Source organism: Rhinopithecus bieti, unplaced genomic scaffold, assembly GCF_001698545.2.
Source record: "Rhinopithecus bieti isolate Rb0 unplaced genomic scaffold, ASM169854v2 scaffold_7649, whole genome shotgun sequence".
NCBI classification, from domain to species: domain Eukaryota; kingdom Metazoa; phylum Chordata; class Mammalia; order Primates; family Cercopithecidae; genus Rhinopithecus; species Rhinopithecus bieti.
Window position 1 is genome coordinate 334,573 of NW_016805495.1, and position 27,017 is coordinate 361,589.

Genomic DNA, 27,017 nt, shown 5'->3' on the forward strand with positions numbered 1-27,017 from the left:
AAACAGTTCTGGGTTCTGGCTTCTTTTCTGCTACATACTAAACAAAAGACCGTACAAATCTAAGGCTTGGCTTCCTTATCATTTGAGCAGATAATACCTTCTCCATCATAGTTATTTGAAGATCAAATGAGATGACAGCTGTATAAGTTCTATATAGGAAATGATACTAACCTAAGGTGGCTTTTTTGTGTGTTTATCACCATCTGCTGGCGAAAAATGGCTCATTATTTCTGCCTGCAAATTCTGAATGTGAAACCTTAAAACTCTTGGATAGGAATTACCATAGAAGCATTTATTTTGTACCATAATTATTTACCTTTGCCTAACAACAGAGCAATCAGTGCCTTCCCTTAAAATTTCAAATTCAAGAGTTATTCAATCAACAAATACTTATTGAGAGCTTTCCTGTGTCGGACACTATTCTAGGGACTAGAAATATAACAGCAAATTAGAATCCCATCCCTCACACATGTTAATATGATAATGGGAAGTCCTTGACTTCTAAAAATGTAAAATTCTTATTTAAGAAGGCAATCAGGAACAATAGGATTTTGAGAAACAGTATTGTGGCAGCAGTAGATGATTTAGCAGTGGCATGGTATGGTGAAGAGGGTGAAAATCTGGTTCTGTTATTTCACAGCTGTGAGACTGAGCAAATAACTTACTGACCTCAGTTTCTTCATGTGTAAAAATATAGATGATACTATCTAATCATAGTGTCACTGGCAATAGTAGGCACTCAAAATAAATGTCAGTTTCCTTTTCATCTTATAAAATATACTTAAAGTAGAAACAAAGAGGCAAGAGGTCAACAGAACAGTGTTTCTAGTAGCCCTGGCAGAATATGGTTTGCTTCAGTGTAAAAGGAATCTAGATAAATTAATGATCAATCAGAGGAAAAAATAAATATTTAATGATTCAAGAATCTGAGATTCGTTCAAGAGATCTACTGTACAACATGGTAACTAACATTGATAACAATGTATTGTATTCTTGAAAAATTGCTAAGAGACTAGATTTTAAGTTTTCTCACCTCGAAAAAAAATTATGTCAGGTAATACATATGTTAATCAGCTCAATTTAGCCATTTCACAATGTATACATATTTCTTGGGGTTTTTTGTTTGTTTGTTTGTTTGAGATGAAGTCTCACTGTGTCACCCAGGCTGGAGTGCAGTGGCACGATCTCAGCTCACTGCAACCTCCACCTCCTGGGTTCAAGTGGTTCTCCTACCTCAGCTTCCTGAGTAGCTGGGATTACAGGTGCGTGCCACCATGCCCGGCTAGTTTTTTTTGTATTTTCAGTAGAGACGAGGTTTCACCATGTTGGTCAGGCTGGTCTTGAACTCCTGACCTTGTAATCTGCCCACCTCAGTCTCCCAAAGTGCTGGGATTACAGGCGTGAGCCACCGCGCCTGGCATGTATACATATTTCAAAACATGTTGTAGATGATAAGTATGTACAATTTTTATTTGTCAATTTTAAAACTGGATTTAAAAATCTGGCTTGAAATAAAATCTTTAGCTCCTATTACTAATTTCTTTTGCTTAATAATATTGATTGATCGGAGGACTTGGTCAATATCCCATTCCCTGTTCATTGAATAGTGTCCCAAATGCAGACAGTGACTAAGGAAAAGTAGTGTCTGGACAATCAAAAAGTAACTTAATTGTGTCTCAGAAAAATGTATAGTGAATGTGTGTGTGTTTTCTGGAAAAAAAAAAAAAAAAGCGTAAATTATATGAGATGCATTCCCTGGCTTTCTTACTTTGGAAAAAGCCACCCTCAGTGAGTGAATTTCTTTCAATAAGTAGGAAAAAATTTCAAATGACATTTTATGTCCTTAAATTGGTAACAGTGGCCTCTTCTGTGGCACCATATTTCTCTGGTATTGTATCACTGTAACCTGGTACTTTATCACATGTAATACTTCATGTCCCATGTTTATTTGTGTTTTTATAGCAAGAACAATATGAAAGTACCATTGGATTCAAACTTCCCAGTTACCGAGCAGCTAAGAAATTATGGAAAGTCTGTGTAGAACATCACACGTTTTTCAGGTATTATTCTCACTTATTTTTCAAGGATAAATTATTTATAACATTTCTATTTTAAGCCTGCTATTAAAATTCCTTTCATTGTATGACTGGCACTGTTTTATTTAGCTCAGGTGAGATCATCTTAAGACAAAATGAATCCATTTCTCTCCCTTTGAGTTGAAAAGTATGCCTCAACATTTCCAAAGCACCTGTCTGTGTGTGGTAGAAGGAAGAGAGGAGTAAGGAATGAGAACCTATATTTACTAGGGACTCTGGGATTGCACTAAGTAACTAAAGTCAGTCCAATTAAGGGGAGTTACCTTCACTTACCTCCACATGGAATTTTTTTTTTTTTTTTGAGACAGAATTTCACTCTTGTTGCCCAGGCTGGAGTGCAGTGGTGCGATCTCAGTTCACTGCAACCTCCGCCTCCTAGGTTCAAGCAATTCTCCTGCCTCAGCCTCCCAAGTAGCTAGAATTACAGATGGCCACCACCATGCCCAGCTACTTTTTTTTATTTTTAATAGAGACGGAGTTTCACTATGTTGGTCAGGCTGGTCTCAAACTCCTGACCTCAGGTGATCCACTCGCCTTGGCCTCCCAATGTGCTGGGATTATAGGTGTGAGCCACCGTGCCCGACCGGAATTTTTATTTTTATTTTTTTGTTTTGTTTTGTTTTGTTTATTTTTTTTCCACATGGAATTTCTGTAAGTAATGCTTAACTAATTTTTGTGGGGCTTTTATACTATAAGGTTAAAGATGTGAAGCTGATTTTTTTTTTTTTTTTTGAGATGGAGTCTCGCTCTGTTGCCCAAACTGGAGTGCAGTGGCAAATCTCGGCTCACTGCAACCTCCGACTCCTGGGTTCAAGCAATTATCCTGCTTCAGTCTCCTGAGCAGCTGGGATTACAGGTGCACACCACCATGCCTAGCTAATTTTGTTTTGTATTTTTAGTAGAGACGGGGTTTCACTGTGTTAACCAGGATGGTCTCGATCTGCTGACCTCATGATCCACCCACCTCGCCCTCCCAAAGTGCTGGGATTACAGGCGTGAGTCACTGCGCTGGCCAACCTTGAAGCTGATTGTTAGCTTAGCTCTAATGAAACCCAGAAAGGGAGCACACAGAACCATATTTGAAGCCCAATAGTACCAGATAATCAGAAGACAGAAGAAAGTATTTCCTCTGCTGTTTGTTTGTGATGGAGTCTTGCTTTGTTGCCAGGCTGGAGTGCAGTCTGTGATCCTGGCTCACTGCTCCTGGGTTCCAGTGATTCTCCTGCCTCAGCCTCCCAAGTAGCTGGGATTACAGATGCCCACGACCACACCTGGCTATTTTTTATATTTTTAGTAGAGATGGAGTTTCGCTACATTGGCCAGGCTGGTCTCAAACTCCTGACCTCAAGTGATCCGCTCGCCTCGGCCTCCCAGAGTGCTGGGATTATAGGAGTGAGCCACTGTGCCAAGAGGCCATATTATTAACCCCTTGAATTCATCTACCAAGCATTTTCTGTGTGCTTACCCTTCTTGTATGCACCATGCTAGGCATTGGGAATATACCACAAGATAATTCTAGTCTCTCTCCTGATGGAACACCCAATCTAGTAGAGAAGACAGATCTTAGACAAGTAATTACTTGTATTGAAAGGAGAGTTAGCTAGTTATTTATCAGTTTGCCTTTTTTTTTTTTAATGAGACAAGAGTCTCACTCTGTTGCCCAGGCTGGAGTGCAGTCGCGTGATGCCTCAGGCTCTCAAGTAGCTGTGACTACAGGTGCACACCACCATGCCTGGCTAATTTTTAAATTTTTAGTAGAGCCTGGATTTCACCATGTTGACCAGGCTGGTCTCGAACTCCTGACCTTAGGTGATCCACTTGCGTTGGCCTCTCATAGTGCTGGGATTACAGGCGTGAGCCACTGCGCCCAGCCCGGTTTGCCCTTTTTTTTTTTTTTTTTTTTTTTTTGATACGGCAGTCTCGCCTCTTGTTGGCCCAGGACTGCGAGTGCAGTGGCCGGATTCTCAGCGTCACTGCAAGCTCCGTCCCAGTTCACGCCATTTCTCCTGGCTCAGCCTCCAGAGTAGCTGGGACTACCAGGCCCGCCGCACCTCGCCCGGGCTAGTTTTTTTGTTATTTTTTAGTAGCAGACAGGGTTTCACCGTATTAGCCAGGATGGTCTCGATCTCTTGACCTCGTGACCGCCCTGTCTCGGCCTCCCAAAGTGCCCTGGCATTACAGACTTGCAGCCCACCGCGCCCGCCCAGTTTGTCTTTTTAAGAACGGTTTCTTTATTATGCGGCAATTTCATCTGTAGCCAACAGATACAATAAATCCCCCTTGTATTTATCACCCAGCTTCAATAAGCCTATCACCCAAAGCCCATCTTGCTTTCACCTTATATCCCACCCATTCCTTCCCCCACTTCCAAGATTATTTTGCAAGCAATCCCAGGCCCCTTTCATGTCACTTCATATCATAAATAAAATTTGATTCTTAAAGAGAGAGAAATAACCTGATGTAATTTTCCTTCTATTTATATTTCATATAATAGCACTATAGCACAGTCAACAAGAAGAAATTCAAGGAAATTAATATTTCATTTATTTCAAAATGAAACATTGAGGGTGCATTTTTATACCCAGTTAAAGAATCTTAATTATGGCATTAACACTTTATTTGTGCTTTCTTTATCATCCCTCCCTTCTTTAAACAAACCACAAAAGCTAAGAATTTTTTTAAAAAAGAGCAAGGAGGAGTAAAAAATAGTGATTTTTGAATGTTTAATACTTGTGGTATAGATTTCAACTGCAGCCAGTATACTTTCTTGTAGGAAGGCATGTTTAAATCCATTGCATCAAAATAAGAGGATACCTTAAAATGTAATGCTCCCTTACATAAAAGAAAGTGTATGTTTGCTGAATTGAAATTAATTACCTCAAAGGGAAAAAGTACTCTCTTTTTGTTAGTGTTTGATGTAGGAACTTATATATTTATTCAACAAACATTTATTGGGTATCATATTTATGCCAGAAGCAAAAGCACAAAGATGAATAAGCCATGGTGTTTGTTCTTCACTCCTAGAGAATTCAGTCTTACAGGGAAGACCAGCATAGAACTAGATTGTTCAATTCCGTATGGTACAAAGAGTACATAGAATACCATGTAGGAAAAAGATGGGGTTCCTAACTGAGTTTAAAAATACACCAAATCCTGTTAAATAGATTACCAGGCATTAATTGAGTTTGGAGTGCATTTGACAAAGCTGTCATTCTAGTAGAGTGGAAAAAGAACTCTGGGCTTGGACTTTGTTTCTGCCTAATATCCTAACAGCTGTGTGACCTTAAACAAGTCACTTCTTTTTTGCGGTTCAGTTTCCTTTATCTATAAAATAGTGAGAACATTACAAGGATGTAGTAAAAATACTGCAGTGCTGTAAAAACGTTTTGAAAACTGTAAGGCCCTTTCTATAGAGATATAAATGATATTATTAATGTAGGTCCCAACTAAATCATACTGGTTGCTTTGAGAAATGACAAGCCAAAATAATGATTACTTGATTGAAAATTTCTTAGTAACTATATGGAAACCCTAAGAATTGTTGAAACTTTTTTATTCTTGATTTTGTTTTTAATTTTACACTTTTAGAATAAGATGAATATATAATAATATGACTATTATGATTTTCCCCCCAGATTGACATCTACAGACACCATTCCCAAAAGCAAATTTCTTGCGCTAGGATCCAAATTTCGATACAGTGGCCGGACTCAAGCCCAGACCAGGCAAGCTAGTGCTCTAATTGACAGGCCTGCCCCACACTTTGAGCGTACAGCAAGTAAACGGGCTTCCCGGAGCCTCGATGGAGGTTTGTATTGAATATTAATTATTTCTTGTGATCATAATTCATTTGGAAAGATAAAGGAAGTACAGTTATCTATAAGAGAACCAAATTAAAGCAGCTCAGGATTGGGCCTGGTGCGGTGGCTCACACCTGTAATCCTAGCACTTGGGGAGGCCAGGGTGGGTGGATTGCCTAAGCTCAGGAGTTTGAGACCAGCCTGGGCAACACAGCAAAACCCCGTCTCTACTAAAAATAGAAAAAATTAGCTGGGCATGGCAGCATATGCCTGTAGTCCCAGCTACTCAGGACACAGAGGCAGGAGAATTGCTTGAACCCAGGAGGTGGAGGTTGCAGTGAGCCAAGATCACACCGTTGGACTCCAGCCTGGCTGATAGAGTGGGACTCCGTCTCAAAAAAAAAAGAAGCTCAGTGGTAAAATGAAAGGGATCTTACTAATTGTCTAATCTTAATAGAACCATCTTAAGAAAAGGAAAATAGAGATTCAGAGAGTAGTAACTAGATCATGGTTCCACTGCTAGGTAGCGGTAGATCAAACACTACCAGAATTAGAATTATAAATCTACATCTATCAGAATCTTTACCACAGAGTAAAAATCTAATGTAGTATGCTGAACTGAAGCCCTCTTAGTGTTTAAAAATAGCTATTATATTTTTCTGTGGTCCTGGTAACACAGGAGGCTGAGGCAGGAGGATAGCTTGAGCCCAGGAGGTGGAGGCTGCAGTGACCTATGATTGCACCTCTATATTCCAGCCTAGGCCACAAAGTGAGAGACACTGTCTCTAAAAAATAAATAAATAAATAATAGCTATTTTCTATAGTAGAAAAGAGGAAAAGGGTGTCTGCCTTACTACAACAATCTTTTTTTTTTTTTTAATTTTTTTATTTTTTGAGATGGAGTTCCACTCTGTGGCCCAGGCTGGAGTGCAGTGATGCAACCTCGGCTCACTGCAACCTCTGCCTACCGAGGTTCAAGTGGTTCTTCTGCCTCAGCCTCCCGAGTAGCTGTGATTACAGGCACGTGCCACCATTCCTGGCTAATTTTTGTATTTGTAGTAAAGATGGAGTTTCACCATGTTCACCAGTCTGGTCTCAAACTCCTGACCTCAGGTCATCTACCCACCTCAGCCTCCCAAAGTGCTGAGATTACAGGTGTGAGCCACTGTGCCCAGCCATACAAGAATAATTTAAAAAGAAGTTTGTCACGTGGCAATTATGGATAGGAAACGCCAATATCCTATTGTTGGAGTCGCCAAATGTTGTTTAAATAAAATAGGGAGGAAATACACAAATTTCATGATTCTATATACTGACAGAAGGTCCGTCTGAATTGATATATTGTGGGAGGATCTTCTAAGTTAGCATTTGAGACCATTACTGAAATGAGGTAATAAGCTACATTCAGTTCCTTATGTCACTAAAAAAAGAGTGGCTAATAAATAAAAATTCAGGCTGGGTGCAGTGGCTCACACCTGTAATCGCAGCACTTTGTGAGGCCAAGGTGGATGGATCACATGAGGCCAGGAGTTCGAGATCAGCCCGGCCAACATGGTGAAACCCCGTCTCTAATAAAAATACAAAAATCAGCCGGGCATGGTGGCGCACTTCTGTAATCCCAGCTACACAGGAGGCTGAGGCATGAGAATCGCTTAAACCCGGGAGGCGGAGGTTGCAGTGAGCCAAGATTGCGCAACTGGACTCCAGCCTGGGAGACAGAGTGAGACTGTCTCATAAATAAATAAATGAATAAATGAAAGTTCAGAAGGGCTGGGCATGGTGGCTCATGCCTGTAATCTCAGCACTTTGGGAGGCTGAGGCAGGCAGATCACTTGAGGTCAGGAGTTCAAGACCAGCCTAGCCAGCACAGTGCAACCCTGCCTCTACTAAAAGTATAGAAATTAATTGGGTGTGGTGGCACACGCCTGTAATCCCAGCTACCCGGGAGGCTGAGGCACGAGAATTGTTTAAACCTGGGAGGCGGAGGTTGCAGTGAGCTGAGATGGCACCACTTTACTCCAGCCTGGGTGACAGAGTGAGACTCTGTCTCAAAATAAAATAAAATAAATAAAAGATATAAGTTCAGAAGGCAATAACCCAAATAGGGTATTATTGATTACCTTTATTATTTGTTACCAGTGTACAACCCTATGCTAGCTACTGTAAAAGCAAGGTACATGTTGTTATGTGCATATATAGTGTAGAGGGTAAGGATTTGGGTTCTGGAATCAGACAGACCTGATTCCAATATCAACCCTAGCATTTATGAGGTATGTTCCCAGGCAAATTACTTCATTTCTCTGTGCCTCAGTTTTCTCATTTGTAAAATGGAGATGATGATAGTATCATACTACCTCAGAGTTTTCATGAGGAATAAATGAGGTGGCGTATGTATGGTACTTAGCACAATGGCTGGCACTTAATAAATTCCCCCCCACAAAATGTTAGCTATCATTAAGATACTGTTTTTCTGGCTGCAACATTTGTATCATCCAGAACCATGCTACTGTATTCTGGTTTATGATGTATGCAGACCCTCTCATGAGGTATGTAGACCATTATACAGCAGCCATAGTCACTATTTGGAAATTCCCTACTAATTGAGTAAGTATTTCTTTTTTTTTTTTTGAGGTGGAGTCTCGCTCTGTCGCCCGGGCTGTAGTGCGGTGGCCGGATCTCAGCTCACTGCAAGCTCCACCTCCTGGGTTCACGCCATTCTCCTGCCTCAGCCTCCCAAGTAGCTGGGACTACAGGCGCCCGCCACCACGCCTGGCTAGTTTTTTTGTATTTTTTAGTAGAGACGGGGTTTCACCGTGTTAGCCAGGATGGTCTCGATCTGCTGACCTCGTGATCCGCCCGTCTCGGCCTCCCAGAGTGCTGGGATTACAGGCTTGAGCCACCGCGCCCAGCCTGAGCAAGTATTTCTTTCCATGATGTGAGGAAATTTTTTAATAGAATGTAAAAGATCCTTTTACAATGTTCCTCTTGGTTTCATAGTTTAGTCATCTCTTGTGCTAGGTAATGTGCTAGGTGTGAGTCCCTGCCCTCATTGGATCTTAACCTAATGGAGGATATTATAATATTTATCATAGTGAAAGAAACAAGGCATTATGAGAGCCTATATCCTTAATTTAGAGGAATCGGGAAGGGGTCAGCCACATTTGGAAAAAAGATCACCTAAGCAATAGGACTTTTGTGCTTGCATGCTGTGAGTCATGCTGTTTTGTTTTGTTTTGTTTTGTTTTGTTTTGTTTTGTTTTGTTTGAGACAGAGCCTCACTCTGTTGCCCAAGCTGGAGTGCAGTGGCACAGTCTCAGCTCACTGCAACCTCTGCCTGCAGGGTTCAAGTGATTCTCGTGCCTCAGCCTCCCAAGTTGCTGGGATTACAGGCATGTGCCACCACACCTGGCTAATTTTTGTATTTTTAGTAGAGATGAAGTTTCACCATGTTGGCCAGGCTAATCTTGAACTCCTGGCCTCAAGTAATCTGCCTGCCTCAGCCTCCCAAAGTGCTGAGATTACAGACATGACACCCTCCACCCATTTTTTTTTTTTTGGTGTTTTTCTACTCTCCTGAGGGGCTGTTTTTAATAGTAACAATATAAGTCATATTGTGTGCTTTGTCTTAATCTTCATGAAAACACTATGAACTAGGCTTGAAGATTAAATAACTTTTCTTGAGACATAACATCTGATAAATGGAAGTGCTAAGAGTGGAATTCAGGTTGATTTAACTCCAAAACTCATGTTCTTTCAGGTACATATTTATTACTTTGTTCAACAATTTTTCCTGTGGGCCAGGTGGTATTCCAGTCACTAGAGATACAGCTGTGAGCACACAAACATTGTCTCTGCCTTCATGGAGCTTACATTCTGTCACTGGAAACAAGAAGAATAAAACAAAATAATTTCAGATGGTGATGAACGCTGTGAAGAAAATAAAACAGGATAAGGGATATAGACTATCTGGGGAAGGGGGAGATTAAGGAGTATTTCAGATTGGATGGTCCAATCTAATTTAGAAGGCTTCTCTGAGGAGCTTCATTTGAGCTGAGACCTGAATTATGCGAAGGAGCCAGCCATCTCAAATTACTTCATTTCTCTGTGCCTCAGTTGATATTATTATAATATTGAATCTTCTGATTCACAAACATGCTATAACCCTCCTTTTGTTTGGGTTTCCTTTAATTTCTCTCAGTAATGTTTTGTGATTTTTGGTGTAGGTAACTTGTGCATCTTACATTAGATTTATTCTTAGAGATTTGATGTCGTTTGCTATTTTATATTAATATTATTAGACAGGGCCTCTGTCATCCAGGCTGGAGTGTGATGGAGCAATCATGAGTCACTGCAGTCTCAGTCTCCCAGGCCCAGGTGATCCTCCCACCTCAGCCTCCCAAGTAGCTAGGACTACAGGTGCACGCCACCATGTCCAGCTAACATTTTTTTTTTTTTTTTTTTTAGAGACAGGGTCTTGCCATGTTGTCCAGGCTGGTCTCAAACTCCCAGGCTCAGGTGATCCTCCCACCTTGGCTTCCCAAAGTGCTAGGATTACAAGAGTGTGCCACCACACCCAGCCATCTTTTGCTATCTTAAATGATATCATTTGGTTTTTGACTGGTTGCAGTGCCTCGTGCCTATAATCCCAGCATTTTGGGAGGCCAAGGTGGGAGGATCACTTAAGCCTGAGAGTTCAAGACCAGCCTGGACACCATAGCAAGATGCTGTGTCTTTAAAAAAAAAATTAGCTGAGCATGGTGGTGCACACCTGTGGTCCTAACTACATGGAAGGCTGAGGGAGGAGGATCACTTCAGCCTAGGAGGTTAAGGCTGCAGTGAGCCGTTTCTGTGCCACTGCACTGCAGCCAGGGCGACAGAGGGAGACCCTGTCTCTAAAATAAAATAAAATAAAATAAATGGTATCTTAAAATTTTTATTTTTGTTCAGTTGTTTTGGTACATAGAAATACAATAGATTTTTCTAGTTTGACCTTATACTCAGTAATCTTACTAAAAAATTTATCATTAATTTTAATGGTTTATCTGTGGATTATTTGGGGTATACATTATTGTGTACCCAACATCAACTGAAAATAATGATTGTTGTATTTCTTCCTTTCCATCTCGCACTTCTAATTTCTTTAATTGCTTTGTTGCTGGCTAGAACATCCAATGTATTGCTGAATACGAGCGTTAATAACTGTCATCTTTCCCAATTTTAGGGCTAAAGCTTCAGTATTTCATCAAGCTTCCTTATATAGTATTTTCTTTATCATATAAGGAAGTTTTCATTCTAGTTTCCTACGTGTTTTAATTGTGAATTAGTGTTACTTTTATCAAATGCTTTTTACTTCATCTGTTGATATCATAAAATGATTTTCTCCTTTTATGTGGTGGATTATTTTACTTTCAATTTTAAACCACCTAAGAATTTTGGAGTAAGCTCAAATTGGTCATAATACACTTTTCTTTTTTATCATTTTAGGATTTTTCCTTTTTTGTCATGTTGTGGTCAGGCTTTAGTTTCAAATTTATGCTGGTCTCATAAAATAAATTGAGAAGAATTCCTTCTTCTTCTGTTCTCTGGAAGAGTTTGTTGAAGACTGTTGTCATTTCTTTGTTACCATTTAGAAGAATTCGCCTTTGAAGCCATATCTTGTCCTAGAGATCTCACTGTGGGAGGTTCTTTACTTACAGATTCAGTGTCTTTATTAGATAAGGGACTATTAAAATGTTCTAGTTCTTGTTTCAGTTTTGATAAACTGTGTTTCTTTTTTTCTTTCTTTCCTTTTTTTTTTTTTGGAGAAACAGTCTTAGCTCTCTCAGGCTGGAGTACAGTAACGCCATCATAGCTTGCTGTAGCCTTGACCTCCCAGGCCCAAATGATCCTCCCACCTCAGCACCCTGAGTAGCTGGTACCACAAGTACATGCTACCACACCCCACTAATTTTTTAATTTTTATAGAGACAAGGTCTTACTGTGTTGCCCAGGCTGATCTTGAACACCTGGGCTCAAGCAGTCCTCTCACCTAGGCCTCTCAAAGTGCTGGGATTATAGGTGTGGGTCATTGCACCTGGCCTAGTTGTGTTTTTCTAGGCAATGTGCATTTTATCTAAATTTCCAAATATATTTACATAAAGCTGGGTATCTTTTTAATACCTGTAAGAACTATAGTAGGGTCCACTTTTTGCATTCGTGATATTGGTAAGTTGTACCCTTTTTGTTTCAAATAGGCTTGCTAGAGATATATTGATTTTATTAATCTTTTCTTTCTTAAATTGTAAATTGACTATATATTTATTATTTACTTATTTATTTGTGAGATGGAGTTTCACTCTTGTTGCCCTGGAATGCAACAAGAGTTGGAATGCAATGGTTGCAGGCTGGAATGCAATGGCGTGATCTCAGCTCACTGCAACTTCTGCCTCCCAAGTTCAAGCGATTCTCCCACCTCAGCCTCCCAAGTAGCTGGGATTACAGGTGTGCGCCACCATGCCCAGCTAATTTTTGTATTTTTAGTAGAGACGGGGTTTCACCATGTTGGTCAGGCTGGTTTCTACCTCCTGACCTCAAGTGATCTGCCTGCTTCGGCCTCCCAAAGTTCTGGGATTTTGGGCATGAGCCACCAAGCCTGGCTGACAATTTATAATTGTATATAGTTATGGGGTACAAAGTAATCTTCTTAATTTTTTCAAAGAACCAACTTTTGGTTTTGTTGTTTTTTTCCTATTATATATACTTTAACTCATGTCAGCTCATATCTTTATTTTCTTTACACTTTTATTGAGCTTTTTTTAAAAAAAGTCTTGAACTAGATACTCATTAATGTTCATTATTTCTTTTTTTAAATTTGTTTTGTTTTGTTTTGTTTTTGAGACAGAGTCTCGCACTGTTACCCAGCCTGGAGTGCAGTGTTGCGATCTTGGCTCACTGCAAACTCTGCCTCCCGGGTTCAAGCGATTCTCCTGCCTCAGCCTCCTAAGTAGGTGGGATTACAGGTGCACACCACTACGCCCAGCTAATTTTTGTGTGTGTGTGGGTTTTTTTTGTTTGTTTGTTTTAATAGAGATGGGGTTTCACAATGTTGGCCAGGATGGTCTCAATCTCTTGACCTCGGATCCACCCGCCTCAGCCTCCCAAAGTGCTGGGATTACAGGCGTGAGCCACCGGCACCCAGCCAATGTTCATTATTTCTTACAACTTAACCTTAGAATGTAAGTGACTTGCCTAAGGTCACATAGCTAGTTGGAAAGAATTAGGAGGGAATCCAGGACCATTCTCCTAGGCCCATGCTTTTTACTCTTCACCGTGATTACTTTTTTTTTTAAGAAAGGGTAGAATAAAAGTTAATAGTCAATATTGGTTGAGCACTTAGTATGTTCCAGGCACTGTTCTAAGCATTTTACATATCTTTTAAGTATCTGAAGTGCATATAAACTGAATAGGACAGTATTTTTTTTGTAGTTCTGTTTTAAATGTCTTTTCTCTTTGTGCTATGGTATAAAACTGGAAACATGTCTGTGGAACCATTTTTCCCTCCTTTCCTTAGATACTTCTCCATGCTCCTTAAAAGATACTTTTTCTCGTTGAGTCACCTCTCCCTTTTCAAAAAATTAATATAACTCTGTAAGCTAGAGATGATGTATCAGGGAAACTTTTACAATAATTGCTTTATAATGACTCTCATTTTAGTGATAAAAATGAGCATTCCCTTTCTCTTCTGTTATGTCTGGTGCTCAGAGCATCTGCCTTACCAGCTGGAGTACCAAAACTGGTTCTGATCCCAGTTTTATGATAGAGTAGTAAGTTGTAAGGGTAACTAATAATGATGACAAAGATTATATTTTTCTTGTACTTTTGCTTTTCAAAGCATTTCCTTGTATTCCTTTTAATACTAGCTACTTAGTGAATAAGAAAAAGCATTTAGGAATTACAGTTTTACTCATGAGGAAACTGGAGCACGAAAGAAAGGGCCACACAACCAGGTGGTTCATCCATTCGGTGAGCAGTGATTACAGTGAATCTTGCCAGGGGTGTACATCCTTATCACCTTTGGAGCTTTAAAACAAAACACATGCCCAAGCCTCACTCTTGGATAGCTCATCTCACTAGAGTGGGCGGATAGCTCATCTCACGCATCATCTGATTTTTTTGTTTTTCAAGATCCACAAATGATTTATTTATGTGGTCCTCTGATAAAAGAACCACCCTACTGCACACTAGCAGAAATTGTGCTAGTAAATAACAGCTAGAAGTAGAAGTTGTTTTCCTTTACTCAGTCTGATAGTTTGAATTTTATTCTTTACTGCTCTAGTATATAACTACGTTTCTATTGTCAGCCAAGAGCAATATAGTATTGAAGTTAGTGGGTCACCATCAGCATTTTTCTTTGTGTAGACCTTCACATATGGGAGATACTGGATTTTTAAGTTATGTGTTGTCTATATATGCACCAAAATGTTGTAAATATTAATAACTGAATTAAGAAAACTGAAGACCCACACATGAGACAGAGTCTCGCTCTGTTGCCCAGGCTGGAGTGCAGTGGCCGGATCTCAGCTCACTGCAAGCTCCGCCTCCTGGGTTTACGCCATTCTCCTGCCTCAGCCTCCCGAGTAGCTGGGACTACAGGCGCCCGCCACCTCGCCCGGCTAGTTTTCTTTTGTATTTTTTAGTAGAGACGGGGTTTCACCATGATAGCCAGGATGGTCTCTATCTCCTGACCTCGTGATCCGCCCGTCTCGGCCTCCCAAAGTGCTGGGATTACAGGAAAGTGCTGGGATTACAGGCTTGAGCCACCGCGCCCGGCCGACCCACACATCTTAAAAAGCAATCACTACCCCAACACTGTAAATATACTAAAAGCATTGATTTATGTATTTTAAATGAGTGAACTGTATGGTATGTGAATTATGTCTCAAAACTGTTTTAAAAAGCCACGATCACTACCATGATATTATAGAGTTAATATCTTCTATATTTTACATATGATTAAACTAAAGTTCGTAAGATTAAGCTCCATGCCTTAGGTCACACTACTATGTGTGACTGAGTCTGGGCCTAAGACTCGTGATTTGGCTTTTGCCTCTGTTCCACACAGCCTTTCACAGCCAGGGCTTTTTATTGTAATGTTATTATTTTTCCAATCTCTGAACTCTGTTTCTGTCAGTTTTCACACTAATACCTTCTTTTCCATATACAGTACAGATTGCCAAGGCTAGGAATGCTGAAGACATAAATCATTTGGCTCTGCAATATTAGTACTGGATTGAAACCAAAGACAAGTGGCAAAATAACACATGGTGAAAGCATGGGCTATGTTTCTGTGATGCCAGGCATAGTTGAATTAATTCTTTGAGAGGAGGTGTGAATACACATGTATAATGATACTTAAACACAACTGTGAGCAAAATATTTTGTCACATTCCCCTGTGTTGTCAGGTTTGGTCTGCCATCTGCCATTCTTGCAGTGACTGCTTAAAGCACCCATTAGTAGTAGCTCTGTGCTAATCCAGAGTTATTACTACTAACTCAGTAGTAGCAATCTGTGCAAGAGGCCACAGATTTTTCGTGGAAAGATAAAGGAGAGCCTTTTTTTTTTTTTTTTTTTTGAGACAGAGTCTCGCTCTGTTGCCCAGGCTGGAGTGCAGTGGTACGATCTCAGCTCACTGCAAGCTCCGCCTCCTGGGTTCAAGCCATTCTCTTGCCTCAGCTTCCCAAGTAACTGGAACTACAGGTGCTCACAACCACGCCTGGCTAATTTTTTGTATTTTTTAGTAGAGATAGGTTTCACTGTGTTAGCTAGGATGGTCTCAATCTCCTGATCTCGTGATCCACCCGCCTTAGCCTCCCAAAGTGCTGGGATTACAGACATGAGCCATAGCACCTGGCCAATAAAGGGGATTCTTGAATTTCTGCTGTTTTTCCTATATATTCTCTAAGGAATTAGTTTTTTCACTGGAAATTACTACAGGGTAATGAGCATTTCTTTCTTTTTCTTTTTTCTTTTTTTTTGAGACAGAGTCTAGCTCTGTTGCCCAGGCTGGAGTGCAGTGGCACGATCTCAGCTCACGCAAGCTCCGCCCCCTGGATTCAGGCCATTCTCCTGCCTCAGCCTCCCGAGTAGCTGGGACTACAGGCACCCACCACCACGCTTGGCTAATTTTTGTACTTTTAGTAGAGATGACATTTCACCATGTTGACCAGGCTGGTCTCGAACTCCCCACCTCAGGTGATCTGCCCACCTTGGCCTCCCAAAGTGCTGGGATTACAGGTGTGAGCCACCGCGCCTGGCCAACCATTTCTTTCTTGATATTGTTGTATGAAGTAGTTGAGAATTTAAAGTTTTTATCTGTTCAGATGTATGGAATTCCTTTATCTGATCCTTACAGTTTACAGATCTAAAAATTTCAGAATGAATTATGTTCAGTTATAGTCAGTTTAAGAATGCAGGAAAGTATATAATAAAAATTACTGATTTCCATGCAAATTGATTAAAATATAAAAGTCTTGGCTGGGTGTGGTGGCTCACGCCTGTAATCCTAGCACTTTGGGAGGCCAAGGCAGGCAGATCACTTGAGGTCAGGAGTTCGAGACAAGCCTGGCCAACATGGTGAGACCCCGTCTCTACTAAAGATACAAAAAATTAACTGGGCATGGTGGCGGACGCCTGTAGTCCCAGCTACTGGGGAGGCTGAGGCAGGAGAATCGCTTGAACCTGAGAGGCAGAGACTGCAGTGAGCCGAGATCGTGCCATTGCACTCCAGCCTAGGTGACAGAGCCTCTGTCTAAAAAAAAAAAAAAAAAAAAAGTCTTAGTACAAAAGAGGATAACAATATGTTATCAGAAACACTAAATGTCGAAAAACACTTTCATTCCTAGATACTGTCAGATAAGTGAAGTTTTATTACAAAGTGTAAATGTTTTATATCCCTGAAAGAATTAACATAAAAACCACAAAAAGGGTATGAGTGATTGTTTTGAAGTAAGCTGTCTAAAACGTAGATACCAAATATTCCAACACAACAATTAGCTCTTAGAAAAGATCAAGATTTTATCATAAGCCTGTATAGTTTATTCTCTCTAAAGCAATGTATACAGCTTTTCCCCTAAATTAAGGTTTCTCAACCTCAGTAACTTCAGCCTCTATGTACTGGATGCCAGTACCTCCTTTCTCTTCCCTCCTCAGTTACAACAACCAAAAATGTCTCCAGACATTGCTAAATATTCTCTGGGGACAATTTACTCCAGTTGAGAACCACTGCCCTAAATATATTAGAGGATAAGAGCTATAATACAAACTGGTAAGACTGAGAGATAGTAGGACAGAACTCAAAAGATATTTTTGTGTAGGTTTGAGTACTGACAAAGATTTTGAGTTCATGTTATTTTAATCAAATGATATATTATTAAAAGGGAGAGCATCTGGTTCAAAGATTTGTCCTTACAAGCATCAGAAAGTAGTTCATGTCTTACCAGAAGAGCCATTTATCAAGTTATTTTGTAATCATTCCAAGGAGGCTTACAGAAGAAATCAGACTTAATTCTTTTTTCTTACAATATATTTTTAGGTTCCTGAAATAACCTAAAATGAACACATCTTTATTTTAAAAGGCCTCATGGAAGAAATCACATTTAGTTGACCCTTTTTTTCCCACCATAGACAACATTGCAGGTTTTTGAAACTAAAATTACTAGATAAATGGATTTTCTATTTCTTTTCTTTGATCTTGTCTCCCCTGAATTCAGCATTCATGGAATATGATCATTAACACATTTTAGCCTTTCTACTGATGGTACATTTAACTTTCTTGTTGCTGTCAGTTCCCTGGCAGAGCACTAATGATTTATTTTTTACCCTCTGTATGATAGCCCACTACACACTGTAACATTTGTGTGTGTCCTGGATTCACAGTTATTTTGCCTGGTGACTTTGAAATAATACAGTAGCTCTGGCCTTTACTTATTCTTCCCTTTTCCCTTTCTCACATAGCAGCAGCTGTGGATTCGGCAGACCGAAGTCCTCGGCCCACTTCTGCACCCGCCATTGCTCAGGGTCAGGTTGCAGAAGGTGGCGTCCTAGATGCCTCTGCTGAAAAAACAGTGGTCCCTAAAGCACAGAAGGAAACAGTGAAGGCTGAAGTGAAAAAGGAAGACGAGCCACCTGAGCAAGCTGAGCCAGAGCCCACAGAAGCATGGAAGGTATGTCATCAGTCCAAATACCTAGCTAACTCACTTTGTGATTTAGAGGCCTTAACATTTTGACCAGGAACATGTTCAAAGCAATTGCTTATTCTCATAGACTCAACAAAGTTATTCCTCATTCTTTCTAAATGAAGATGTCTCCCATGAACCAGTAAAATATTTTCATAAAGTTATGTCAATAAGACTGTAAGCTATCTCAGAAGTTATAAGGTGACCCACTCCTTGACCCAACTATTATTTTTCTAAATGAACTTGTAAAACACACCAGTATGATTGATCCTCTGCTTTTTAAAATAATTTTTACTCATCTAGAAGGAATCGCCACATAGATTTTTAAGACTGAGCTCTGCTGGCCGGGCGCGGTGGCTCAAACCTGTAATCCCAGCACTTTGGGAGGCTGAGACGGGCGGATCACGAGGTCAGGAGATCGAGACCATCCTGGCTAACACGGTGAAACCCCGTCTCTACTAAAAAATACAAAAAAGTAGCCGGGCGAGGTGGCGGGCGCCTGTAGTCCCAGCTACTCGGGAGGCTGAGGCAGGAGAATGGCGTAAACCCGGGAGGCGGAGCTTGCAGTGAGCAGAGATGCGGCCACTGCACTCCAGCCTGGGCGACAGAGCCAAACTCCGTCTCAAAAAAAAAAAAGACTAAGCTCTGCTATTGTGATTAAAATATAATTTTATTTTCTAAGATGGATATATATACAACATTTCCAAAGAATAGGTATTACATAAAGCACATCTATGTGGTTGCTCAAATCTTAAGTAGCGTTACAAAAAGGAGAAGATCCATTATGTAGGAGAGGTTATACTGCTGAGTTACCTATGGTTCTCAGTTAGTTGTATCCACAGTCATTGCACTGTGTTGAAAAATCACCAATTTAATTAGCAGATTTCCTAGACGGTGACTAGACTGACCTTTTTTTTTTTTTTTTTGAGACGGAGTCTCGCTCTGTCGCCCAGGCTGGAGTGCAGTGGCCGGATCTCAGCTCACTGCAAGCTCCGCCTCCCGGGTTTACGCCATTCTCCTCCCTCAGCCTCCCGAGTAGCTGGGACTACAGGCACCCGCCACCTTGCCCGGCTAGTTTTTTGTATTTTTTAGTAGAGACGGGGTTTCACCGTGTTAGCCAGGATGGTCTCGATCTCCTGACCTCGTGATCCGCCTGTCTCGGCCTCCCAAAGTGCTGGGATTACAGGCTTGAGCCACCGCGCCCTGCCTAGACTGACCTTTTATGTGTTAAGCTTCGTAAACACATTTAAGCAGTGATGGAATCGAAGTGCTAGCTCAGATTTATTGAAATAAATATAGGCCTTACTGTTGGCAACAGGAATTATGAGAAGCACTCCTTTTTTTTTTTTTTTTTTTTTTTTTTTTTTTGAGCGGCGTCTCGCTCTGTCGCTCGGCCGGAGTGCCAGTGGCGGATCTCAGCTCTGCAGCTCCCGCCTCTCGCGGTTAACGCTTTCTCTCAGCCTCCCTGATGTAGTCTGGGACTACAGGTAGCCGCCACCCTCGCCTGTCTAGTTTTGTCCTTTTTAGTAGCGACCGGGGTTTCACGTGTTCGCCCCCGTGATGGTCTTCGATCTCCTGTCCTGTGATCCGCCCCCTCTCGGCCTCCCCAAAGTGCTGGGATTACAGGCTTGAGCCACCGCGCCCGGCCGAGAAGCACTCTTTATAAGAAGAATTACATTTGTATATGTCTGTTAAGAAATTAAAAAAAAATTAGACTGCATAAGATCTTAGTAAGTGTCCTCGCTTTGGCAGATTGATTAACCTTGTTCTTTTGGAGCCAGATCTCCAATAAACAATATCTAGTTTATTTCTAGAACAGTGGACAATCTAACTCTGTTTTGATTGTATTTAAAAAAACAAAAAACAAAAAACTGTTAGACCAGGTTTGGAGTCTCTCACCTGTAATCCTAGCACTTTGGGAGAGCAAGGCGGGCGGATCCCTTGAGCCCAGGAGTTCAAGACCAGCTTTGGCAAAATGGCAAAACCCCATGTCTACAAAAAATACAAAAACTAGCTGGGTATGGTGATGCGTATCTATAGTCCCAGCTCCTTGCGGGGGCTGAGACAGAAGGATAGCTTGAACCTGCGAGATTGAGGAGGCTTCAGTGAGCCGAGATTGCACCACTGCACTTCAGCCTGGGTGACAAAGTGATATCCTGTCTCAAATGGTGAAACCCCATCTCTACTAAAAATACAAAAATCAGCTGGGCGTGGTGGCAGGCGCCTGTAATCCCAGCTACTGGGGAGGTTGAGGCAGGAGAATTCCCTGAACCTGGGAGGCAGAGGTTGCAGTGAGCCCAGATCACACCACTGCACTCCAGCCTGAGTGACAGAGCAAGACTCCGTCTCAAAAAATATAATAAAGAAAGAAACAAACTGTTAAATATGACATACAGTTTTACTGTCCATTTGGGACTACCTTGAGTCCAGAGAGAAAAACAGATTGAGTGAATGATATGTATTTACATTTTTTGTACCTAGCCAAATATTTATGACATTGGTCGTCAGGTTCAGTGTCAACAATGCCTGTTTAATGTTAGACTACCTCCTCAGTTTTTAATGTTAGAATATCTCACCAGGCACTTTTGACTATCCCTCCATTTGTTATACTAACTAAAAAGTGTTAGATTACTGGAATTGTCAGGGGAATCTTCGTAGTGGCTAAGATTCCTCTGGCTTTCTGCTGACTTACTTTTACTAATTTTTGCCTGTATCATAGACATAAATATCTTCAACAATAGGCTCCCTTCAACAATAGGCTCTCAACTTCTTGGGAAGTTGGCAGAGTAAAGAGATCACTACCTGGTATAAGCTTTCCAAGTCAATAGGGGGTCTTTGTTGCCAATTAATTCTACATAAATATATGATTTGAGATACTTGTGTTGAAATGAGACTGAAGACCACCTCTGATAACTTATTATAGTAATGGTGGTGGCAGAATTAAGGGTGACTCTGAGCTGATTTTATATGTAGCAGTTAGAAAATAACTATGGCGGCAGGCACAGTGGCTCACGCCTGTAATCCCAGCAATTTGGGAGGCCAAGATGGGTGGATCACAGCGTGGCCAACATGGCGAAACCCTGTCTCTACTGAAAATACAAAAATTAGCTGGGCATGCTGGCAGACACCTGTAATCCCAGCTATTTGGGAGGCTGAGGCAGGAGAATCACTTGAACCTGGAAGACAGAGGTTGCAGTGAGCCGAGATCGCGCCACTGCACACCAGCCTGGGCGACAGAACAAGACACTGTCTCCAAAAAAACAAAACAAAACTATGGCATTTACCTGAAACCATATTTATTATATAAAGCAATAGTAGTGATAAAGTAGCCTTGTAACTGTAAATTTCATTATCTGACATTAGTTTGAGATAGAGAAAGCTTTTTGTTGTCATTTTAACAAGGTCTATTCTGCAAGTATGGCAGTAGGTACTGTCTCCCCCATGTATATTGTTATCTCATTTAATGTTCTATGTAGGGGCATACACAGAAATACTGTTGCTACTTGGCCTCAATTCTTTTTTTTGAGATGGAGTCTTGCTCTGTCACCCAGGCTGGAGTGCAATGGTGCGATCTCAGCTCACTGCAACCTCCACCTCCCGGGTTCAAGCGATTCTCCTGCCTCAGCCTCCTGAGTAGCTGGATTACAGGTGCCCACCACCACGCCCAGTTAATTTTTGTATTTTTAGTGGAGACAAGGTTTCACTGTGTTGGCCAGGATTGTCTCGAACTCCTGACCTCAGGTGATCCGCCTGCCTCGGCCTCCCAAAGTACTGGGATTACAGGCGTGAGCCATTGTGCCCAGCTTGCCTCAATTCTTAAACTGAAGTAGAGGCTCTCAATTTTCTGCTATTGGATTGATAAAGATCCAAAACAAAAAGAAGTCATTATTCATTTGAACGAGGAATTTAAACTTTGTAAAATAATTTTTTTTTTTTGAGATGGAGTCTCGCTCTGTCGCCCAGGGTGGAGTGCAGTGGCGTGATCTTGGTTCACTGCAACCTCCGCCCCTCCAGGTTTAAGCAATTCTCTGCCTCAGCCTCCGGAGTAGCTGGGATTACAGGCGCGTGCCACCACGCCCAGCTAATTGTTTTGTATTTTTAGTAGAGACAGGGTTTCACCCTTGGTCAGGCTGGTCTTGAACTCCTGACCTCGTGATCCACCCGCCTCGGCCTCCAAAAGTGCTGAGATTACAAGCATGAGTCACCGCTCCCGGCCTGTAAAATAATTTAACATTATTGTTTGCTAAATGCACAATTCTAGGAAGACATTATCTCCATTTTATCCATAAGAAATTTAAGCTCTGAGGGGTAAAAAAAAAACTTGTTAATGACCACACAACAAATATGCTGGGACTTAAAGTAGAAATGACCCAAAACGGTTCATTACCCCTGGTAGTTAAAGTGCTGTAATGGGGTGTGCTTAACTTAACACTTGACAGTGTCACTAATTTTGTAGCTCTCTCAGATTTTTTAGACTCAGTCTAGGGAAAATAGCACAATGACATTATATTCCAAAGTAATACTGCTTAGTGTGATTAAAAAGAATATCAACACCACAGATTGATGAGGTTCTGTAAAGAACTTAATGATACAAAGTGATTTAGCCCTTAGTAAAAACAATCAATTTTTTAATTTAAAATATCCAACGCTTTGTGCGTTGCTCACTGTATTATGCTCCCTCTTAATAGCCTGTTTTTTTTTTTTTTAAATAATTACTCCATTTTCTATGTATAGAATGACATTACTAAAGGTATTTCAAAGCTAGGCAGGAGACCTTAGCTATTCGCTTTCTAATATTAATACTAAGGATGAATCTTGCCCTTCTACCAAACACATAGGCTTCACCTTCCTAGAGAAGATTGCAGCGTGTTGAATGTTACAGCTGAATCCTGCATGTGCTTGTTTATAACCAGCCCTGGGAGTAATTTCATGTGTCAGTTACAATTTAAATTGGGTTTATTGTAATGTTTTGTTGTGTAATAAACTGAAGAATGAAGTGCCTCCTTAAGTATATTGTTCAACTAACAAAATCCTTTGTGTTTACCAGTTTGGTGTCATATGTGGTTTATTACATGTGTGCTTTAGCTAAAGATTTTCTTTTTCTTCCTGTCATATATGTCATACGTTGATAACTTCATATGTAAATTTGTTTTTAAATGTTACTTAAAGTACTTCCAGATCATTTTAAAGGCAAAACAAAACAAGGCTATTGCATTAAATAAGCCTAAATTATTCTTTTAGTGGGTACTTTTTTATAAATAAGTATAAAAATATATTTTCTTCATCAATAGAATACTTACCTTAATTTTCTTTTTTGATAATTTGGATATCCATATTACCTTTTCAGCCTTGAAAATGTGACGGTAAACACAGATGACTTTTGGGAGTAATATCCTTCCCTGTAACACCCTCCATAAGACTGCATCATGATGATTACATATCAGCGTATTTCACAAGCAGCTTAAAGATGCAGCTTGTTTGGAAACAACACTATTCATAGAAACCTACTAACCTAAAATGTTTTTACTACTTTATTTCTTAAATGTAGGTGGAAAAAACCCACATCGAGGTGACAGTACCCACCTCAAATGGTGACCAAACACAGGTTTGTGCCAATAGGCCACTTGTTCCTCTTTCCCTCCGCCCCCTCAATTTTTTTCTTCTCCCTTACTCCCTTTTCCTTAAAATTATAAAATGAAGGTTCAAACAAACTTCAATGAGCAACATTTTATCATTTTTCTTTCTTTTTTAAATTATGGCAAAACAGAAGCTTGCAGAAAAAACTGAAGATCTGATAAGAATGAGGAAGGTTAGCCATTTTTCACTTTCACAAAACTACATTGCCATTTCACCCATGCTGACTTACAATGCATTAAAAAGACAGTGATCCATTCTTTTCATTGATTTCTTTTAATCAGGAGTTGTTAATATTTTCAAATAACGGATATGGGCCAGGTGCATTGGCTCATGCCTATAATCCCAGCACTTTGGGAGGCCGAAGCAGGAGGATCCCTTGCGGTCAGGAGTTTGAGACCAGCCTGGCCAACGTGGTGAAACCATGTCTCTACTAAAAATACAAAAATTAGCCAGGTGTGTTGGTGCACGCCTTTAGTCCCAGCTACTTAGGAGGCTGAGGCATGAGAATCGCTTGAACCTGGGAGGTGGAGGTTGCAGTGAGCTGAGATCATGCCACTGTGCTCCAGCCTGGGTGACAGCTATACACATATATTTACATAAACTGAAGAAACCATAATCCTATACTATATGTTGAAAAGTTTCATTGAACTTTTCATTAAACAGTGAGAGTAAAACCTATCTTTTATATTTAGAAATGTATAAGAACTATTTCACAATGACATCATATTCTTAGAATGATTGATAATATTTTAGACACATTTATCATAAAATGAAAACCATCATAGCTGGGTGTGATGGCTCACACCTGTAATCCCAGCACTTTGGGAGGTTGAGGCAAGAGGATCCCTTAAGTCCAGGAGTTCAAGACCAGCCTGGGCAACATAGGGAGACCCCGTCACTTCAAAACAATAAATAAATAAATTAGCGAGGCATGGTGATACGCTCCTGTGGTCCCAGCTACTTGGGAGGCTGAGGCAGGAGGATCACTTGAGTCCAGGAGGTTAAGGCTGCAGTGAGCCACAACTGCACCACTACATTCCACCTAGGTGACAGAGTAAGACCCTGTCTCCAAAAAAACACCCTCTGTAGCAGCAACCCCAGTACTGTGTATAACTATGGGTTTGACTTCTCTGCCTCATTCTTTTCATCTATAGAGTGGGATGAATCAGTTTGAATCAGTTAACTGAATATATTTATTGGCTGGTCATGTATAAAATGATAATCTTTCTTAGATCTTTTTTATAAAAGCGATCTAATTTTTTATTAGATTTTATAATTAGAGATTATAAAATCTCTAATTATACTCAGTGTCACTAAGTATAAAATACATCCCAAAAGCTAAATAATGTTTTTAAAGCATTTCTTCACTCCATGATACCTGGAGTTTCAGTGTTTTTTAGAGTCATATGTTTTAAGGTAACCCTCAAACAGTTCAATTTCAAAAATGAACATAAAACAACTTGTTACATAAGAAGCCAATGAAGCCAGGAACACTGTCTGTTTGAATAACATCATCACATTCTTTCATCATTCATGAACAAGGTCATCGTTTTCTCGTGGTAATCATGTTCTCTGTGTGTCCTTGTGACTCTGACCATTTCATGTTGGCATATGCTGCGCTGTGGACATTTAATTTTAAATATTTTTTGGTTTGCCAATTTTCAGTTTTTTCCTGCAAGAACAACATTTTAATTTTTTATGCTTTTCTGTTTTTTCCCCCTTTCATTTTCACAGAAAAAGAGAGAAAGACTAGATGGTGAAAACATTTATATCAGACATAGCAATTTAATGTTGGAGGTTTGTATGAACTTGAAGCTTATTTCAGTTGGTTGCCTGGAACCTTCTGCATTCTTTGCTGATCCCCTTTTCTTCATTCTGTGCTGCATTTGGTTTTGCATGCCATTGCATGAAGGAACTTTAGGTTTAAAATGCTTTTGCATGTTGGTGAACATGAAGATATGCAAACATCTCGCCTTCTGATTCTTTTTAGTTTCTATCTGTCGTACTTACCTGGAAAAATATATGATTGGGACTACCTCTACCTCTCATGGTTCCATTGTTTTACCCACCTTTAGAAAGTTCTACATCATTGCTAAAAGTTCCTTTAATTTTCCAAGAGTATAAACTTCCATGTGTCCCAAGATGCAAATTTGCACTATTCTTTCATTTTCTGAACTAAGAGAGTGTGAGAAAGTAGGGAATTCAGAATGGACTTAAAATATTGGAGATAATAGAAAAATGACAGAAGAACTTTTGGGGGGGAAAAAAGAAATAAGAAGGAAAGAGGGGAGCCTAGCATTTAATCAGTAGTTACTATAAGATGGTTTAATCATAAAAACAGGCCTGTGGGTATGGGATTGTTATTTTAAAGATGAGAAAATTGAAGCTCAAAGAGATTAAGTAATTTCCCTGTAGTCCCAGAACTGGAAAGCCAAGATGTGAGGATCTATCCAACTCTATTAAACTACTCTATTTTCCACTCAGAAACAGCAACATGCTGTCTGCTATAAGAGTTGTGAGATTATTTTCCCATTATATTCAACATTGGTCATATATATATATATGTATATATGTATTTTTTGAGATGGAGTCTTGCTCTGTTGCCCTGTCTAGAGTGCAGTGGCGTGATCTCGGCTCACTGCAAGCTCCGCCTCCCAGGTTCATGCCATTCTCCTGCCTCAGCTTCCCAAGTAACTGGAACTACAGGCGCCCGCCACCACGCCTGGCTAATTTTTTGTATTTTTTAGTAGAGATGGGTTTCATTGTGTTAGCCAGGATGGTCTCAATCTCCTGACCTCATGATCCACCCGCCTTGGCCTCCCAAAATGCTGGGATTACAGGCATGAGCCACCGGGCCTGGCCTATAAAGGAGATTCTTGGATTTCTGCTGTTTTTCTTATATATCCTCTAAGGAATTAGTTCTTTCATTGGAAATTACAACAGGGTAATGAGCATTTCTTTCTTTTTCTTTTCTTTTTTTTTTTTTGAAACAGTGTCTGGCTCTGTTGCCCAGGCTGGAGTGTGGTGGCATGATCTCAGCTCACTGCAAGCTCCGCCTCCCAGGTTCAGGCCATTCTCCTGCCTCAACCTCCCGAGTAGCTGGTCTACAGGCGCCCGCCACCACACCCAGCTAATTTTTTCTATTTTTAGTAGAGACGGGGTTTCACTGTGTTAGCCAGGATGGTCTTGATCTCCTGACCTCATGATCTGCCCGCCTTGGCCTCCCAAAGTGCTGAGATTACAGGCATGAGCCACTGCGCCCGGCCTTTTT

At 40.5% G+C, this 27,017-nt stretch overlaps 1 protein-coding gene across 25 annotated transcripts in view; it reads left to right on the forward strand.

Annotated features, from left to right (window-relative positions):
* EPB41 (erythrocyte membrane protein band 4.1) overlaps window positions 1–27,017 on the forward strand; it is a 238,408-nt gene that overhangs the window by 150,070 nt on the left and 61,321 nt on the right. For 10 of the 25 annotated variants that reach the window (XM_017872687.1, XM_017872677.1, XM_017872682.1 and 7 more), the window contains exons 10-15: window positions 1,963–2,060; window positions 5,732–5,904; window positions 17,889–18,097; window positions 23,658–23,714; window positions 23,877–23,918; window positions 25,481–25,543. In XM_017872687.1, the coding sequence (XP_017728176.1) occupies window positions 1,963–2,060; window positions 5,732–5,904; window positions 17,889–18,097; window positions 23,658–23,714; window positions 23,877–23,918; window positions 25,481–25,543 (642 nt within the window). The remainder of the gene's footprint in view (window positions 1–1,962; window positions 2,061–5,731; window positions 5,905–17,888; window positions 18,098–23,657; window positions 23,715–23,876; window positions 23,919–25,480; window positions 25,544–27,017) is intronic. The other 15 variants (XM_017872680.1, XM_017872691.1, XM_017872699.1 and 12 more) reach the window with 6 other exon arrangements.